This window comes from Meriones unguiculatus, chromosome 5 (genome assembly GCF_030254825.1).
Source record: "Meriones unguiculatus strain TT.TT164.6M chromosome 5, Bangor_MerUng_6.1, whole genome shotgun sequence".
Lineage (NCBI taxonomy): Eukaryota > Metazoa > Chordata > Mammalia > Rodentia > Muridae > Meriones > Meriones unguiculatus.
In genome coordinates this window covers 15,229,475-15,249,992 of record NC_083353.1, presented here as the reverse complement: position 1 = coordinate 15,249,992, position 20,518 = coordinate 15,229,475, and the positions used below count along the sequence as shown (strand labels likewise).

The 20,518-nt window shown below is 38.4% G+C and overlaps 1 gene segment (V, D, J or C); it reads right to left on the bottom strand.

The window, feature by feature from the left end:
• Nucleotides 1-16,679: 16,679 nt before the first annotated feature.
• LOC110566537 (immunoglobulin kappa variable 4-1-like) lies at nt 16,680-17,243 on the bottom strand. The segment is given in 2 exon segments: nt 16,680-17,020; nt 17,195-17,243. Coding segments are annotated over 2 exon segments (390 nt in total).
• Between the last annotated feature and the right edge of the window lie 3,275 nt (nt 17,244-20,518).

The following is a 20,518-nucleotide window of genomic DNA, read 5'->3' as shown; positions in this document are numbered from 1 at the left end:
CCTCCCCCCAGCCTCTGAGAGAGGAGCAGCCTTGATAGGCCACAAAGGAGTATATAGTAGCCAATCCTGAAGAGACCTGATAAGCTAGGGTCAGATGGAAGGGTAGGAGGACCTCCCTATCAGTAGATGACCCATCCAGCAGGCAAGTTGAGCAGGGTGTACCTGAAAGAGGGAGTAGGAATTGTAGGGGCAGAGACACGAAGGATGGAGTCAAGACAAGTTTCTGATCAAGACTTTTTTTTAAGCACTCAAGCAGCTCTTTTAAAGCAAAAAAAAATCACAAGCAACTTTCTCACGGTAACAGCCCATTCACTTCATTTTGCAAAACTTCCAAGGATTCATTCAAGGTTACACAATGTATGTTACCTAGTTCTCAGGAACAGAGCACCCTGATGGAGAAACTGCCAAGGTCAGTCTCTGAGAAACTGAACTTTAGATTAAAGCCACATCTTTCAAGGCCAAGAGGCAAAATTCCATTACCAGACTCCTTCAACTGGACTTAGAGAGAGGCAGGGAGGAGATGAGTGAGGGAGAGTGGTGTTAGGAGGGAATGAAGGAGAGGGCAACAGCTGGAACACAAAGTTAATAAATTGTAACTAATATAAAAAATAAAAATTTAAAAAAGCTCAAATAATAAATTAAAACTTTTCAAAGAGAAGAAAGAAAAATAAGATATTACTGAAATTTAAAGATTATCTACTTAAAGAATAAGAATGGTTAATATGAAAAGGAAAAAATTGTTTCCAAACTTATTCTGCCAATGAACACAGTAATAAAAATAAGAATATTTTTTTGTCAAATCATCTTTAAAATCATGCTATCAAGATAGGCAAAAGAGGTGGCAAATATTAATTTAATCATGACTCAAAGTACGATTTCCCATAAAAGATTAAAGGACACATTGGCCCTTGAGTACTCTCCTAGGCTTTCAAGTCTAGTTGACTAAGGCAAGGCTCACTGATCCTTGGACAGAGAGGAGAATGTTTCTTTTCAGAATGGGGTACCCTTATATTTGGGGCATAGATGTTTGGGATTTTTATGTCTTCCTGGGGATTTTTTTTTTTTTTTTTTTTTTTTTTTTTTTTTTTTTTTTGGTGAGAATGAACTGTCCTTCTCCATCTCTTTTGATTAATTTAAGTTGTAAGTCTATTTTATTAGATATTAGCATGGCAACTCCAACTTGCTTCTTGGCCCTGTTTGCTTGGAAAAGCTTTTTCCAGCCCTTTAGTCTACAGTAGTATCTACTTTGTTGCTGAGCTGTGTTTCTTCAATGCACCAGAACGTTGAAATCTATTTCTGCAACCATACTGTTAGCCTGTGTCTTTTTATTGAAGAGTTCATTCTATTGATGTTTATAGATATTAGTTACCAACAAGTGTTACTTCCTTTTATTGTGGAGTTGGTGGTGATAGTATATTTGTGTGCTTACTTTCTTTTGGTTTTACTGTTATCTATGTCATGTGTTTTCTTGGGTGGAGTTGACCTCATTGGGTTGGAGTTTTATTTATACTCTTTTCTGTAGATATGTGTTGATTCATAGATATTGTTTAAATTTAGTTTGTGATGAATATCTTGTTTTTTCCGTCTATAGTGATTGAATGTTTTGCTGGATATAGTCCTCTGGGTTGGCTTCTGTGGTCTCTTAGATTCTTCATGACATCTGCACAGGTCCTTCTGGCTTTCACGGTCTCTGTTGAGAAGTCAGATGTGATTCTGATAAGTCTACCTTTGCATGTTACTTGACCTTTTTCCCTTACCAATTTTAATATCATTTCTCTATTCGGTAGATTTATCATTTTGATGAGTATGTAGCAGGAGGAATTTCTCTTCTGGTCTAGTCCATAGGGTGTTCTGTAAGTCTCCTGTGTGTATGTTCTATAAGCTTTTTACATGCATCTTTTTTTTTAGGTTAAGGAAATTTTCTTATTATGATTTTCTTAAAAATATTTTCTGTAACTTGGAGTCTGGAATCTTAATTTTTCATCTTGTTTTATTGTCTTTTCATGGTATCTTTGGTTTCTTGGATTTTTTTGTTTCAGGAACTTTTATGACTTAATGTTTTCTTTGATAGATGTGTCAATTTCTTCAGTTGTATCTTCAACACCTGAGATTCTCTCCTCCGTGCTTGTATTCCGTTTTTGATATTTTCCTCTGTAGTTCCTGATCTCTTCTCTAAGTTTTCCATGTCCAGGGTTTTCTAGTTTGTTTTCTTTATTTATTCTAATTCTGGATTCAGTTCTTGAACTGTTTTATACAATTCCTTCATCTGTTTGATTGTGGTTTCCTTTTTGTTCTTGATGGACTCTTTGCTTTGGTGTATTTTCTTGTATCTCTTTGAGACATTTATTTGTTTCTCATTTATATGCCTCTAATAACTGCATAATCATAGATATTAATTAGCTCATTTTCCTGTATTTCAGCTGCATTAGAATGTCCATTGTATTTTAGGTTTTCTGATAGAGCCATGATGTCTTCACTTGTGTGGATTGTGTTCTTATACTGGCCTTCAGCCATCTGGATGTCCACAGCCTTAGTTGTTTGTGCCTTGAACCTGTACCTATGACAGAATCTGCCTGTCTCTGGTGTATAGAGTAGTATTCATGATGACAAGAGAGGTCCAGGAAAACACAAATGGGTGCTGGTGTTTTAGAAAAAGCCATGCTGGGGTGGGAGTCTCGGAATGCAGGGTTCTCAGGCATGGGTGCTTTTAAGGGCAGGGCTCAGGTGTCTCAGGTGGTAACTGAGGTGGCACTGGTGCCTCAAGTGGAAGATGCAGGGGGAGGGGCCCTCAAGTTTCAAATGCAGGGGATCTGGTGATTCAGAGGCAGCTGTGCTGCAGCTTACAGGCCTACCAAAGACTGTAAGCCAGTTTTGAGGTTTCACCAGCTGCTTGCTGTGTAGGCACAGTCTGGGACAGTAATTGCTAGTGAGGTAACCCATTCCTGGCACTGAGATTCTTCTTCAATAACTTAATAATTCAGTGAGCAAGAGTGTTTTCTGACAGCACTCTTGCTCACTGAATTGGGATACTTCTTGAAAAGTCCAGTTTTACATACATTTTAATTAATGTACAAACTATTAAGGTTAATGTTTTCGACCCTACTACTCCTTTGCTTGAAGTTTCTTTTCTCAGTTCCACTTAAACATTTATCTCCCAGTATTTCCCCATCCTTCATATTTTGTGTCACATGTGTTATATTATATCCTCATATTTTTAACTTTAATTGCAAAATCACAGGTTTACATCTATACTTTGCTTGGGGTAAGCCTATGTCTATTTCTTCATTTTCCCATTGCCTCCTTCTAATACTTACTAGAAACCTTGTGCCTCTACCATCATCTTTTTCTAATTCCATTTAACCTATATGTTACTCTTCTTCCCTAAATAGATGCCCCACCAAAAGCCTGGTTCTGGTGTCTTAGATGCTACATGTACTCCCCAATAACACAGAATATAAAAGTTTTGAACCTAAGACCCTCATACAAGAGAATACATGTGGGGTGTGTCTTCTGGGATCTTGATGGACTCAGTATAATTTTTTTTCATTTCATCCACCATTTCAAAATTGCATATCTCATTTTACTTTATAGCTGAGTAAAAAATTATGGTGCATTTTGAATATAACATGGCTATTGCATACATTAACTTATAGTAGCTGTTGTTACTTGCACATGATTAAGCCAGCCAAAGTTCTTGTAAGATGATAACTTGGTAGTCAATGTCTACTGAGAGAGAATCACTACACTTTTGGGGAAAGCTTCTCATGTCTTCTTGGGTGGTGACATGGCTAACCATGTCAGCACTAAGAGACTGGGAGAAATGTTAATAATAAACAAAAGGGACAAAACTGGAACAGAATTGAGAGAGTTGGAAGAAAGTAGTGGTGTACAGATATGATCAAGACAATATATATGAATGCCTGAAACCTAAAAGAACAAAAGTATTATTAAAAAATAATGTTGAGTATGGAGGAGCTGAAAGAAACATAATAAGTGACTGCAAATCAAAGTAAAACTTACCTTAATAGCAATAGGAACAATGTGAAGCCACTTAACTTTGCATGTCCGGTTCCATAGCTTCCAGGTTGAAAATTCTGGGAGAAGCTAGCATGGCAGTACATGTTATACATTTTATTTGGACACTCTACAGTGTACTAGTGTACAAAGACATCAACAGCCATAAAAGTGTTTAATCTACTATAGTCTTTGCAACACATGGAAAACACAATAGAAATGCACAACCAATCAAAATGCAGAGTTGTCAAGCCAAGTCCCAATGAAAATCTAAATAAAAGAACTCCCTCAACTAAAGCTAATAGTGATAAGAAATATTGTAAGAGCAGAGGATTATGAGGTTGTTATGAGGCTAGTGTGTTTAGAAGCTAATCCTATAATACCTCATCAACATGACTGCATAAACACAAGCTGAACAAGAATAAAAACAATGGAGATGCTAAAATTATTGGGAGAAATACCACAAGTCCTCAACCCTATACAAAGTACTATAGACAACTGAGGAATGCTTAATTGGGAAAGTATTCTCTAGGGAAGAGCACAGGAATTGAGTGCCTAATACCAGATGGTAAGTGCTGAAAATATACACATAAGCAACATTAAGCAGATTGAGCAGGTTGGATAGATACATAGAAAGATTATAGATAAATAGATAGAGAGATAGATAGATAAAAAATTAATGAAAAAGAGGCCTTTAATTTTAAAAAATAGGAAAGAGTGGTATTTGGAATGGTTTATAGGGAGAAGAAGGAAGAAGGAAATTATGTTAATTATAATATTAAAAAATAAGAAGTGATCAAAAAGTTGTATCTTACTACCCTAATAGCCTATTAATTGCATGTGACTTTATGAGTTGTAATATAACTTGTATGTGTGTATATAAATATATATTATATATAATTATATAACCTACGTAGAATTTTCCAAGATGTCATATTTTTAAGTGAACAAAATTTTAGGTACATTCACTAAAGAAATAAAGTGAACGAAACAAGCTGATTTCAGCCAACTTGAACCACAATTAAACCACTAAATTTTACCATCTATCTCCTTGTGTGTGTTTGTGTGTGTGTTTGTGTCAGACTGAAATTAAATCCATATCTATCACCTTCCACAAAACTAACTTCACATGGATGAAAAACTTAAACTTCAAAACATGAAACTACTGGGGAAAAAATCATCAACAATATCCTACATGATATAGGTACAGAAAAGGAGTTCTGAAAAGGAATATCCTTGCCCAAACTTTAAGGTCAACAATTAACAAGTGAAATGTCATAAAACTAAAATGTTCCTAGACTGCTAAAAAAAACATCAACTGTGTTAAGAAGCTCACAGAGTGAGAACCTTTGCTAGCTAAACACCTAAGAGAGGATTATTATCCAAAACAAACAGCTAGGTGGGGAATGAGAAAAATATAGAAAGATATCAGAGAATAACATAACAGTAAGGGTATCTGGAAAAATCATAAGAAAATGAATTATTAAATATCTATCTAAAAATGGCTATAAAACCTATACATAGTTTAAGTGACATTTTCCTGTTTAAGTTGATATCCTTCTCCCTAGCATCCATAATCCATCTAACAAAAAACTGTATCAGGCATGAAATATTCTTTTGTTTTGTTTTGTTTCGTTTTCTCCATTCATTTATTTATTTGCTTTACATCTTGATCACAGCAGCCCTCCTCTCCTCACATCCCACCACATCTTTCCCCATGGGTACCAACCCACTCTGGCACATTAAGTTGATGCAGAACTAAGCAGATCCTCTCCCACTGAGGCCAGACATGGCATCCAAGTTAGAGGAGCAAGATCCAAAGAAAGGTATCAGAATCAGAGACAGACCTTGCTCAAGTTCTTGGGGGAAACACACAAAGACAAACCTGTGTATCTGTTACATATATGGAAGGGCCTAAGACCAGACTACGCATGCTCTTTGATTGGTGGTTCAGTCTCTATGAGTACCCAATTCCTATGTTAGTTGACTCTGTAGATCTTCCTGCAGAGTTTTTGGGGTGTTTGTTTGTTTGTTTGTTTGTTTTGTTTTTTACCACTCTGGCTGAGTTGGTCATTCTCTCACCTCTTCCATAGGATTCACAGAGCAATGTCTAATGTTTGGTTGTGGGTCTCTGCATGTATAAAGCCTCTCAGGGGAGTTATACTAGGCTCCTGTCTACAAGCATAGCATTACTAGTGTCAGGGACTGATTCTCCCCCATGGGGCTGGTTCTCAAGTAGGGTCAGGCTTTAGTCGACCATTTTTTCAGATTATGTTCTGTCTTTGTCCCTACATATCTTGTAGACAAAGATTTTTGATCAAAGATTTTGTGGATAGGTTTGTGTTCTTTTGGGGATTTTTTTTTTTTTGGTTTATGTTCTTATTCCTTCCCTGAAAGTCATGCTTGGATACAGAAAGTAGCCACTTGAGGGTCCATGTTCTTGAACGGTCAGCTAGGGTGAGGCCATAAGCTTCCTGGACCCTCCCCTTGACAGGTCTCTGGCACAACCCAGAAATGCCACCCTCCTCAGATATCTTTTCTCTCATGCAGGCCTCTCTGCCCTGACCTCCTACTCCTAATCCCTACCCCTGATCCCTACCCTCTCCCCTGTAATCCCGAGAGCCCTCAATCCATCCACATCCAGTGACTCTATTATTTCCCCTTCTGGGTGAAAATTAAGCATCCTCCATTGATAACTCCTTTTTATATAGCTTCTTAGGTACTGGAGACTGTAGTGTGATATCTTTTAATTTATGAATAATAAATAAAAAATAAAAACAGAATAGCTAAAATTATCCTGTACAATAAATGAATTTCTGGAGCTATAACCGTCCCTCATTTCAAGCAATAGTAATAATAATAGTAATAGTAATTTCAGATCAATAGTATTAAACCTGTGTGATATTGGCATAGAAACAGGCTAGTTGATAAAAGGAATCAAACTGAAGATCCAGAAAAATACCCACACACCTATGAAAACTTGATTTTTTTACAAAGAAAGTAAAAACACAAAATTGAAGGAAGAAAGCAGCTTCAACAAATGATGCTGGATTAACTGGATGTCTGTTTGTAGAAGAGTGCAATTAGATCCATGTTTATCACACTTCACAAAACTAAAGTTCAAGTGGATCAAAGACCTCAACATCAAACCAGACACACTAAATTTGTCAGAAGAAAAAGTGAGGAAGAGCCTTGATCTCATTGGCACATTCATAAACACAACACCAACAACTCAGGACATAAGATCAACAATTAATAAATGGAACCTCATGAAACTGAAGAACTTCTGCATGGCAAAGGACACTGTCAGTAGGACTAAATGGTAGTTAATGGAATGAAAAAACATTTTCACCAACCATACATACAAAAGAAGGCTAATATATAAAATGTATAATGAAATAAAAAAATTAAAAACCAACAAACCAAATATCCAATTTAAAATGGGGTACAAAACCAAAGAGAGAATTCTCAACAAAAGAATCCCTAATGGCTAAGAAACACTTAAAGAAAAGTTCAACATCCTTAGTCATCAGGTGAATACAAATCAAAACAACTCCAATTCCATCTTACACCAATCAGAATGGTTAAGATGAAAAACCCAAGTGACAGCACATGTTGTCAAGATTGTGGAGAAAGGGGAATATTCTTCCATTGCTGGTAGGGAATGCAAACTTGGAATCTATACAATGAAACTTTTCCAATTAAATCAATTTGCTGCTTTCCCCTAAAACTGAGACTACTTCTAACTCAGGACCCAGCTATACCACTTCTGGGCATATACCCAAAAGAATCTCCACCATATTACAAGGATACTTGCTCAACTGTGTTTATAGCAGCTTTAATCATAACAACCAAAAACTAGAAACAACCTAAATGTCCTTCCACCAAAAAAATAGAGAAGGAAAATGTGGTACATTTACACGATGGAATACTACTCAGCTATGAAAAACAAAGATACCATGAATTTGCAGATGAATGAATGGAACTATATAAAATATCATCCTGAATAAGGTCACCAAAACCCAAAAAGACATGCATAGCAAATACTCACTTATAAATGGATAGAAGATTTCTCTTTATTCTGTAAGCTACTGTTGTTTCCCTAGGGTGTCACTCAGAGGTTGAAGAAGCTAAGTTCCTACTGCACTTTGGAAAAGGGACCTGGAAGACTTGAGTGACCTTAAGATGCACTCTCTGAGGACTACCTTTCATAGTATGAAAAGGCACCATACAAGCTTCCAAATGAGGAGTGGAAACAATAATCATTTCTAAGGGGCTGGAGAGATGGCTAAATGGTTAAGAGCATTGACTGCTCTTCCTAAAGGACCTGGGTTCAATTCCCTGCACTCACATAGCAGCTCACAACTCTTTGTAACTCCAGTTCCAGGAGATCTAACACCCTCACACACACATACAAGTAGGAAGAGTACCAGTGTGCATAAAATAAAAGTAAATAAATAATTTAAAACAAGCATGTCCAGTTATAATTCCTATGAACCAAAACAATGACCAGCAGACATGAAACCACTAAGGGTGGAATAATGACATACATACGCTGATTGAACTTAAAGTCCATTTAACAAGAGGTAAATCATGCCTAGTACTAAAAACCTATGCAACTTTGCCTTTCAGAATGGGGATTGCAAGAGTCCTCCCTCTTGATTAGTTTCTTTTGGTGTACAGAGTTTAGTAGGTTTATCCTATATTATATATCTATATGAGTGAGTATATGCCATGTGTGTCTTTCTGCTTCTGGGATAGCTCACTTGGGATGATCTTTTCCAGATCCCACCATTTACCTGCAAATTTCATGGTTTCCTTGTTTTTTATTGCTGATTAATATTCTATTGTGTAGATGTACCATAATTTCTGTATCCATTCTTTAGTTGTGGGGCATCTGGGTTGTTTCCAACATCTAGGTATTACAAATAAAGCTGCTACAAACAGGTTGAGCAAAAGTTCTTATTGTGTACTTGAGCCTCTTTTGAATATATGCCTAGGAGTGGTATGGCAGGATCTTGAGGAAGTGCTATTCTTATTTGTCTGAAAAAGCACCAGATTGCTTTTCAGAGTGGTTGTACAAGTTTACATTCCCACCAGCAGTGGAGCAGGGTTCCCCTTTCTGCACAACCTCTTCAGCATATGTTGTCACTTGAGTTTTTCATCTTGGCCATTCTCATGGGTGTAAGGTAAAAATCTCAGGGTCGTTTTGATTTCCTGAAAGGCAAAGAGGAAGGACATCAGAAGAACAAGAAAACAGGAAACAAGTTAAGATCCTGCCACAGAGGGCCTCTGAAAGGCTCTGCCCTGCAGACTATCAAAGCAGATGCTGAGACTTATGGCCAACTGTAGGGCAGAATGCATGGAATCTTATGAAAGATGTAGGAAATAGTGAGGTCTGGAGAGGGCAGTTGCTCCACCAGGAAAGCAACAGAACCAAAAAATTGAAACACTGTGGTCTTTCCAGAGACTCATACTCACTCCAACCAAGTACCTTGCATGGAGATAACCTAGAACCCCTGCACAGATGTAGCCCATGGCAATTCAGTGTCAACGTTTGTCCCATAATAATGGGAACAGAGACTGCCTCTGACAGAACGTTATTGGCCTGCTCTTTGTTCACCTCCCCCTGAGGGGGAAACAGCCTTACCAAGGCACAGAAGATGACAATGCAGCCACTCCTGATGAGATCTGATAGACTAGAATCAGAAGGAAGGAGAGGAGGACCTCCCCTATCAGTGAACTTGGGGAGGGGCAAGAGTGAAGAAGGAGGAAAGAAGGTGGGATTAAAAAGGGAGGTGGGAGTTTATGGGGAGATACAAAGTGAATAAAATGTAATTAATAAAAGGTAAAAAAAAAACAACAATTAATAAACAGGACCTCATGAAATAAACCTATGCAACTGGGGCTAATTCATTCATGGATATTGGAGGAGAACCTACAGACACCCTTTACTAAACCATATAATTTCTGAATCTATTTTATTATTGCTGTTTATACCCACAGATAATTGCAATTATCACCGCTCATTATGGAAATTTTTCTTTGAAAAATATGGAGAGACTTTTACAAAAAAGTCATATCAAAAGGAAATTTTCAGGAGCCTAGTCACATCTGACATACCTACAACATAAAACTCCTGCACCTAAAGCTTACAGATCATTTTGAAAGTGAGGATGGAAATATTGGATGAACCAGAGAAATAGGAAATTTTCTGTGAGATTGTGTCTGCTGTGAATGTCAGAAGCTGCACCCATAAACTTATCTAATGCCATCTAAGCTGTGTGTGTATTTGTGTGTGCATGTGTTAGTTAAAAATAAAAAGACACAAGAGCAAGAATATATAAAAGAAAAATAGGAAGGAAAAATGAGGAAGGTTAGTGGGTATTGTCAAATATATAATACTTGAAAGACATTGCTTTGCTGACATTGAGTAGAGTGAGTTTACATCAACAAAGAATTTTAAGGAACAGCAAGATTGCTCAGAAGGTAAGTCACTTGCCATCAAGCCAGATGTCAGACCCAAGTTTGACCCCCAGAACTCATATGGCAGAAAGTGAAACCCAATTGAATGTTGTCCTATGATCTCCACAAACATGTGCAACTACACACACACACACATACACACACACACAAACACTCGCACTCACTCACACACACATTCACAAACACCAATAATTGATTCACTAAAATGTGATAGAATTTACCAGAATTTATGGAAAGGAAAGAAAAATGGTAAAGAGAACGCTGGTAACAATCTTTGAAAGCCAAGAATCCTGACAAGACACACCTTCCAGAAGACCCAAGATGATCATGGACCTTCTTCACTCTCTGTTCGCCCAAACCCTGTTCTCAGGGTTGCCCTTAGCTGTGCAACTGCACACCAGATGCAGCCTCCCTTCCCCCATGTCTATGCATCCTTTGGATCCCACAGGCCATCACCTCCTGCCTCCCTTTCAATCCTTGTGACTCTGTAAAAGTCCCCAACTTGGGTGGAAACCCCTTTCAAAACTACAGGCATGCTGGCCAGAGGAGCAAGTAGGCTTTCTGTGAACACACTCCACTCTCTCCGTTTCACTCCAATTCGCAGGGTTGCCCCTAGCACTGCAAAAGACCGCATCTCCCCCAAAGGCTTCTTCACCTATCTTCCAACAGCAGCATTCCATGAACACACCAGTTGGAGAAGCCCAGTAAAACAAGTAACATTCTCTCTCTCTCTCTGAAAATCCAGATAGAAAGCAGAAACCAAAGAGCATTAAAACCACCCAACACAGACAAAGTCCAGAAGGTATTTTCAACAAAATTACAGAAGAAAATTTTCCTAACATAAAGAAAGAGAATGATATAAAGGTACAAGAAACATAAAAAATAAAATTATTTTTTATTCTTAGAACATTTATTATTGTTGGTCTAAGGGAGAGGCATAGGGGAGAAGAACTAAGGAGGGTGGGATTGGGAGGAGAATAGGGTGGGGACACAGCCAGGATACAAATTGAATAAATTCTAATAAATGATAATAGTAAAAGAAAACTTTAAAGAACACTTATTAATTTTAATACCGTGAAATAGTATAGCCCTTCATAGGGGAAAGCCCAGTCCACCAGAAGTGAAACCTTAACTGTCTAGAGGCCCAAGCCCCCAAACCAAACTGGAGCATGCCAAGCCTCACCTGGGAAAGGACACAAAACTAACTTCATCTTTGTCCTTTCATCAGAGCCTCTGAGAAAGCCTTTAATCAGTGTGCCTCTCAACCCCATGATTAAAACAAATTCAAGTAATATCCATCTACCACTGACATGCCAGGCAATATGTACCCACTGGCACAGTAGTGAAATGGCTTTATTGGAGAAGTCAACCACCTTATATTGGAGTTTAAACATGCTCCACAGGACAGATTTAATTCTTGCTCCTTGCAACCCATGGAAAGCAAGACCATGAGCAACATTCCCCATGCTCTGCTTCAGCTCCTGACTCCATGTTACTACCATGAGTCCAGGCCTTGACTTTTCCTCATGCTTGATTAATCGAGTCATATATTCCAAATAAGCCCCTTTCTTTCCACATTGATTTTGGTCATGACCATTATCATAGTGATGCAAAAGCTAATACAGTATATGAGGACAAATTAATTATTTCATATTTAAAAATTCAGTTTTGCTGAAATATATATCATATACATATATACCCAGGCACATGCACATTCACACACATACACTTAAACACATAAATATTGCATATAAATATACAAATAAAAGTCAGAAGTCACTGTAAGAGTCTTCTCAATCTCTCAACCTTTCTTCACTCACTGAAAATAGAGATGAATGGACTTTACTAATCTTACTGTGCAACAAGGTTCTGGAATCCTCAGGTCTCTCTGCCTTCCCAGCTGTGGGATTACAAGCTTGGACCACCATAGTTGATATCTGATGTGACTGATGGGGATCTGGACTCAGTTCTTCAGCCTTGTACAGCAAGGACTTTACAGATGACCTATTCCCACAGGCCTGACTTATGTTTTTTTTTTTAATGTCTGTTCTATGATTCTCTGTGGATATAAGGGTAACAACAGTCATCTATTTCCACAGGCCTGACTTAAAAGTAATTTTTTATTTTATAATGCCTGTTCTATGCTTATCTGTGGATATATATAATAAAATGCTTCTTACTTTAGCTATTTTCTGATGCTATGATCAAAAACAACTTAAAGAAGAGTTTATTTTGGCTTAAAGTTCCAGAGAACTAGGTATTCCAATGGCAAGGAAGATGCAGTGGTAAGAGACCTGAGCAGGAAGCTGAGAAAGCATATCTGAACCTCTAAGAACACACAAGAAGTAAAGCATGAACTGGGGTGAGTTGAGGCAATAAAAATACTCAAATCCCAACAGCAGTGTCATACTATCCCTGTCAAAGTTCTACATATTCAGCGTTCCATACTGCCCTCCCATCAGCACCACTAACATGAGGACCAGGTGTTCAAATACATGAGTCTATTAGGGGAATTTCTCATCCATTCGTGCCACTACATCTCTGTAACATTTTTCAAGTTATTCTCCAAACTACTAAGCTCCAAGAAATGTTTATGTTAAAAGTTTTGTATCTTAAAATCAAACTAATTGCATAAATCTTCCAAGTACTGTGACTTAGGAGACAACTTGAGTGCCTCCGTTCTAGGTTCAGGAGACAAGATGATGTAGAAGGCTAGATATTCCTGACTCTGAATCAAACCCAATGGAATGATTTTTTAATCTATCATGTTGTCAGATTAACCCCACATTAGCTTTGGGACTAGTTGATAGAAAGATCCTGCATTACTCTCAGTAATTTCATCCATAGGTGTGAATTCCCAGCATTCATCTGCAGTTCATGCTCTTCCCTATTAGCCTTTGGAGTGTCTGATGACATTTATAGATTTGGATTAAAGGCCACTTAGTGGGTGTAACTTCTCCCAACATTCTGTGTAAGGTCACCTCCCTTTACTTTTTTACAAATGACTTCTTTTATTGAACAGAATCATAATGAGAAATGTATTGTGGTTTGATTAGTTTTGAGTGGCCAAAGTGTTCCTGAAGCAATGTCACATAGGGCACTCACAGAGCTCTCCCCCATGAGCCTCTTCAGAAAGACTAGGAGTGCAGAGTCAACACAGTGGCACATAAAAGCCTTTTAGATGTGCTTGAATTACTCTAGGAACTTTCTACTGACCTCAACTCCAAGAGACTCCTTTTCTTTTCAGGATGTTTTCACCAATTTGTTTGAAAAGTGTGCTGTTTGTTACTTTTGTTTTTCAGTTACTACAAAAACATCATAAAACTGCTGCCAAGTTGGTCGATAGTATTATAGCAATCTGGATTCTCTTCTGCAGCAAACAGTGGCTCAATATTTGGTTCCAGAACAAACTATCTCTTATATCCCCTTTGAGGTGAGAATTGTGTTTTGTGTCAATAAGGAGTGTATTCCAGATTCTGATTTGTGAAACTAAAGCCAATGCTTGCCTGGAAGTTGAGTACACAGAGATGGTAACCAGGGAAGAGACAACAACTCTCAGTAAGGGCACAGAAGAACATCTTCTCACACTGGGAGGAGCCTCAGGAAGTTGAATCCAGGAGAGATCCACCTAATCATCCTCTTACCCAGACAAACTGTGACATCTAAGGATGCAGAGAGACAGAGTGAAGAGCAAGTGCTTTTCAGCAAGCCAGCGTTACCAGCAGAGACTAGGAGACATGTAAATAACAGTATTCAAGAGTTTCTCACAAAACTGAGTGATTTGCTAATTTCACCTAATAAGAAGAGGAAATAATTGGTTAGATGGAAATGAGTCCCACAGAAAAACATGACTATTTTGTCTGGTTCCAATTTATTATTTTTATTTTTTTATTAATTACTATTTATTTGTATTGTATCCCAGTGGTAGCCCCTTCCCTCATTCCCTCCTAAACCTACCCTCCACCTCCATTTCCTCCCATTCTCCTCTTTAGGTAAACTGATAAGTTTGGACCTCCGCTCATTTCTTCTAACCCTAGCTTATCAGGTCTCATCAGGAGTGGATGCATCCTCCTCCTCTGTGGGCTGGCCAGGCTGTTCCCTCCTCAGGGGGAGGTTATCAAAGATCCAGCCACTGAGTTCATGACAGAGACAGTCCCTGTAACCTTACTGAGCTGCCAGGGGCTACATCTGAAGAGGGATTCTAGGTTATCTAGGTTTTGTCTATGAATGGTCTTTGCTGGAGTATCAGTCTCAGTACAGATATCTGTGCCCAGATATTTTGGTTCTGTTGCTCCCTTTGTGGAGCTCCTGTTCTCTCCATGTATTACTATCTCTCCCTTCTTGGAAAAAATTCCCTGTACTTTCCCAAAGCTTGGTTATGTGTCTAAGTATCTTCTTTGATACACTACTGGGTAGAGTCTTTCAGAGGCCCTCTGTGGTAGGCTACCTTACTGTTTCCTGTTTTCTCCTTCTTCCAATGGCCATCCCCTATATCTTTCTCAGAGAAGATTAATCATCTTACACAAGGTCCTGCTTCTTGCTTAGCTTCTTTAGGTATACAGATTTTTTAATTAACTTTTTTATTTTTATATTAATTACAGTTTATTTACTTTATATCCCAGCTGTATCCCCCTCTCTCATTCCTTCCCAATCCCACCCTTCATGTCTCAACTCATCACTGCCCCTCTCTAAGTCTACTGATAGGGGAGGACTTCCTCCCTTTCCATCTGAAATTAGCTTATCATGGCTCTTCAGGACTGGCTGAAATGTCCACCTCTGTGGCCTTGCAAGGCTGTTCCTTTCTCAGAGATAGGGGAAGGTCAAAGAACCAACCATTGAGTTCATGTCAGAGACAGCCTATGTTCCTCTTACTAGGAAACCCACCTGGATACTGAGCTAACATGGGCTCCATCAGAGCAGGAGTTCTAAATTATATCCATTAATGGTTCTTGGTTGGAGAATCAGTCTCAGAAAAGACCCCTGTGCCCAGATATATTTGGTCCCTGTGGAACTCCTGTCCTCTCCAGGTCTCACTAACTCCCTCTTCTTTCGTATGATCCCATGCAATCTGCCCAAAGTTTGGCCATGAGTCTCAGCATCTGCTTTGATGCACTGCTAGGTAGAGTCATTCAGAGGCCCTCTAGAGTAGGCTCCTTTCCTGTTTCTTGTTTCTCTTACTTCCAATGTCTATCCCATTTGTCTTTCAAAGTGAGGATTGATCAACTTACCCTGGGGTGAGAAAAGCATTTCCAGGCCTCAGAGTAAGAGAATGCAGCCAATCCTGATGATATCTGATAGGCTAGGGTCAAATGGAAGGGGAGGAGGTCCAACCCTAACAGTGGACTGAGGGAGGGGCATGGGAGGAGAAGAGGAAAGGAGGGCGGGATTTGGAGGAGATGAGGAAGGGGGACCTAGCTGAGATACAAAGTGAAAGAATTTGTAATAAATAAATAATAATCAGATGCATATATGCTGATAATGCAATCCAGGTCTTTCATATTTATACAGCCACCTATTATTGTAGCAATAAACTGTTTGTTACATGAAAAAACAAAAACAATTCAGAGAATCAATGAAACCAAGAGATGGTTCTTTGAGAAAATCAACAAGATAGACAAACCCTTAGCCAAGCTAACTAAAAGGCAGAGAGAAACTATCCAAATCAGCAAAATCAAAAAGTAAATGGGAAACATAACTACAGACACTGAAGAAATTCAAAGAATCATTAGGTCTTACTTCAAAAGCCTATACACTACAAAATTTGAAAATCTAAATGAAATGAACAATTTTCTTGATAGATATCCTTTTCCAAAGATTGAGGATTCTTAATCTAAAGTAATAAACTCATGATGATGTATTCTTTGTAAATGATTTGAAATTCTATCCTATTTTTATAAAGATTTATCATAGCCTGAAAGTATAACAAAGAGATAGTGAAAGCCACCATGACAGTGCACACTTCACTGATGCTTCTTACTTATACTCTATCCTCTCAGTGCAACACCACAACTTCTAAATCTCTTAACTTAGCTTCCCCTTTTAATCTACACACACCAGTGTTGACAAATCCATGGAAGAATGGAGACTGTATCTTAATTATTAATCAGTCATGCATAGAAAATCTCAGACAGGAAGAGGAAGTATGCAGGCCCAGGGCTGTGTGTGGTGCAGGCAGCAGGTTAGACACTCAAGGAGGTTTGTGTTAGAGGTGGAAGCACTGTGGGAGGATAGTTGCTATGCTGCTGACAGTAATAAACTGCCAGGTCTTCAGCCTGCACACTGCTGATGCTGAAAGTAAAATCTGTCCCAGATCCACTGCCTGTGAAGCGATCAGGGACCCCGGCGTGTCGATTGGATGCATAATAAATTAGTGGTTTAGGAGGTTGCCCTGGTTTCTGTTGGTACCAAGCTGCATACTTATACACATTCTGACTGGATTTGCAGTTTAGGGTTATCCTATCTCCTACAGATGTAGACATGTATTCAGGAAACTGGGTCATCACAATGTTCCCCTCAGCACCTGCAACCAGAAATAGACAATGAATATATGCACACAAAGAGTTCCTCATACAAATGTTTGGATCTAAAATGCCTCTCCTAATGGCATTGTCTGAATACAATTGATTCCAATAATAAATAGTTTCTCTACAAATGAATTATTTTGATGATATTCTAATACTCTTTTATGTCTCACCAGACATCCAAAAGAATAGGAATAGGAAGATTTGGCTCTGTGCCTCCATCTTGGTGCACCAGGCTCTGATGCTTTTCAGTTCTCACTGCAAAGGCCAGGTTTATAAATTATGGGCAGCTGGGCTGTCTTGTAGGGACCTATGCAAATTACACATGAAATGAGAAAGTAAATAGCCTTGGAACTGGGTTTTGAGAGAATCCAGGTTAAATCTACAGATAAAAATATCATCAAAGCAAGTAACCAATCACTGGGGAAAAAAAGTAAACATAGAAGCTCAAGGACCAACTTAGAACTCTCAATCTGCAAATATCAAGATGCACTCATGACAGGCTTCTATTAAAATAAAAAACATTTAAAGCAAATGAGATTAACAGAAATAATGCTAGAAAACCTTTAATTACAATCCTGAGGAAACAATATAGTGATAAACAACAGCAGAAAGAAACAGAAGAAGGAGAAAGGAGAAAGGAAAGAAAGAAGGGGAAAGTAGAAGAGTGGGTGAGAGACAGGAAAGCTGGAGAAGATTGAAAGAAGGAGAGGGAAATCTGGATATTTTATATAGGTAAATTTTATTCATAGGTAAAATCAGAAGTTCAATAAAGAAAAATAAGGTCATTTTTGGAATTTAAAAAAAATATCTATTTAAAGAATATGGATTGCTAGTATGAAAAGAAAAAATGTCATTTCTAAACTACTTATTCCGCTGATGAACACAGCCATAAAAATGAGAATATTTTGTGTCAAATCACCTTTAAAATCATACTATCAAAATAGACAAAAAAAGTGGAAAATAAATATTTAATCTTGACTCAAGTGCTAGCTCCCATAAAAGATTAAAGGATATGTTGGTCCTTGAATGCTCTCCTAGACTTTCAAGTCTACTTGAATAAGACAAGGCTCATTGATCCTTGGACAGAAAGGAGAGTGCTTACCAGGTTATGTAGAGATAAAAAGTTTTTTGGTTCAGACACTGGCTATCAGGCTGAGCTCTAAAGGTGTTTGTATTGCAGGCTATTGCACTGAAGAGGAAACTGCCACAGCCTTCACAGCAATAACCTGTCACCTCTTCAGTTTGAATGCTGATGGTGCTGAAACTGAACTCTGTCCTAGATCCAGGAGCAGTCAAGACTCCTGGGAGTTACCCAGGTTAACAAATGGGTAACCTTTCCCTGCTTTTGGTGGAATCAGGCTAAATAGCTGGTTGTGAGAGCTGTGTAGATACCACTGATTTTGCAGCTGATGATGACCCTCTATGCTGCAGACATGGCCAGGGAGGATCTCTATTTCTACCAGTTTCCTCCACAAACTGTTCCTCTCTAGTCTCCCCCAGAAGAAGCCTACAGTTCATAGCTCCTCCTAGATATAACCACTGGAAATTATCTTAGCTCCAAGCTGTGTTAGAGTCTTTTAATTTATGCACACAATCAATAGTGTATCTAGAATCCCACAACTTGTAGTATATAGATGTGGTGGTAAGTTATAATCACTTTCAATCTCATTAGGTTTTATAACAGGATGGCTGGTGGGGGTGAGGCATGTGATAAAAACGTTTTGGCTGACATTCCTATCCATGTTCCTAAGATATTACTCCTATACCATTATGGACTTAACTTGTCACATTGTGCAGTTTTAAGAGTCACACCTGTGCCCAGTTTGGTGATGGGTGCCTATAATCTGAAAATTTGGGATGCTGGCAGAGGAAAAACAGGCATATGCCCGCATCCTATGTTAAATAGTTGATTCTACACAGAAACATAGCTAGATACATTCTCAAATATATATATATATATATATGTACACACTCTTCTGTCTCCCATTGCATGGAGTTCCATTAACATGTACATATGTTGTTATTCAAAAGAAGTTAACAAATAAATTTCCTATTCCTTATCATTGATGAGAAAGTAGTTAGTACTGTCAGTCAGACAAAAAAAAAAAAAAACTGAGGTGATAGAAAGTAAGATGAAAAGTGGATGAGCTGGTAGGGTGTGTCACAGAAATAAGGGGACAGGAATGCCTTCTCCAGAAACAGCTACTTGAGAGCAGACCTGACAGCAGAGATGTGGCAGTTCAAAAGTGCAAAGAAGATCCCTTTAGTCATGCATAGGACCTTGAGTTCATTTAAAGCAGAAGAAATTAAAAGGAAAGAGTCTGGGAAAGCTAATCCTGTGGAAGAAGCTAAAATAGCCTGTGCATAGAGTCCAACATATGAATGAGACTGCCTGATTTGGGAAATCTCTCCATAATTTTGAGGTTAATGCTAAGTGCAATGAGAACCTGTGAGAAAATGGTCACAGTGAGAACATGTTTTCTAGATAGATTTTAGTCAAGGTTGTGTTGACACACAAAGGAGGAGAAAATGTGGAGATTTGCTCTTTTCTGTGTGGAGTTACGAAAGCTGCTGCTTCAGACACTGGCTGACAGGCTGAGATCTAAAGGGGTTTTATTGCAGCCTGACACACTGAGGAGCCTACAGATGAAATTTTAAGATGTTTTCCCCATCATTATATAAAACATACAGAATGATTTTAATATTAATGACCAGAAATGTAAACCTGTCCAAGAAACTATGTGTGGGTAGTCATAGGGACAAGGAAAAACGTACCATAGTTAAATTGTTCATTTGTTTGCTGGCTTGTTTGTTTTTTGAATGGACATGGCATCAAACTGTTTTAAATGTCTTTTTATTTAAGTCCATAGAATCATGCTATTCTTACCATTCATCCTAAAATTCCCTTTTTACAGTAGAAAGTGGTTAAGACAGAGGCTCACAATTGGCCAAGGAACAGAAAACATGTGACTGGGGAGTAGTTATCCCAAAGGGAACGTCTTCCACCCCAGATCTCAGGGACCTTCATGGAGAATGGACAGAATCACATAAAGACCAGACACTGTGAACAAGGGCTGTGAGACAGGGCCTTGTGGGAATAGCTTTTCTGTTGTCCTCATGAGCAAACTGCCACAGTAGCAATTTGCACCACTTGACCCACCACCATTTCCTCATGCAAGGGGAAGGGGCCAATGTGGCCTTATCCTTCCCTGAAAGTCAATGAGTAAATAAGAAATGACAGAGTAGGGGCATAGGGAGTCATTTTCTTGAAGAGTGTAGTCCATATTTCAGGAAATAATCAGAAGGAAAAATAAAGAACTGCAACTTGAAAAATCAATGGTTTGGGGAAGACTTATTCACCAGGAGATAGGGGAGCAAGATTAAAGGGAATGGGAATGAAATGCTCAAAATCCAATATATACATGCATGAAAATTTCAAATAAAACTTTTAAATGCAAGTTCTGAATAATGTTTCATAAATGCAATTGGCACAC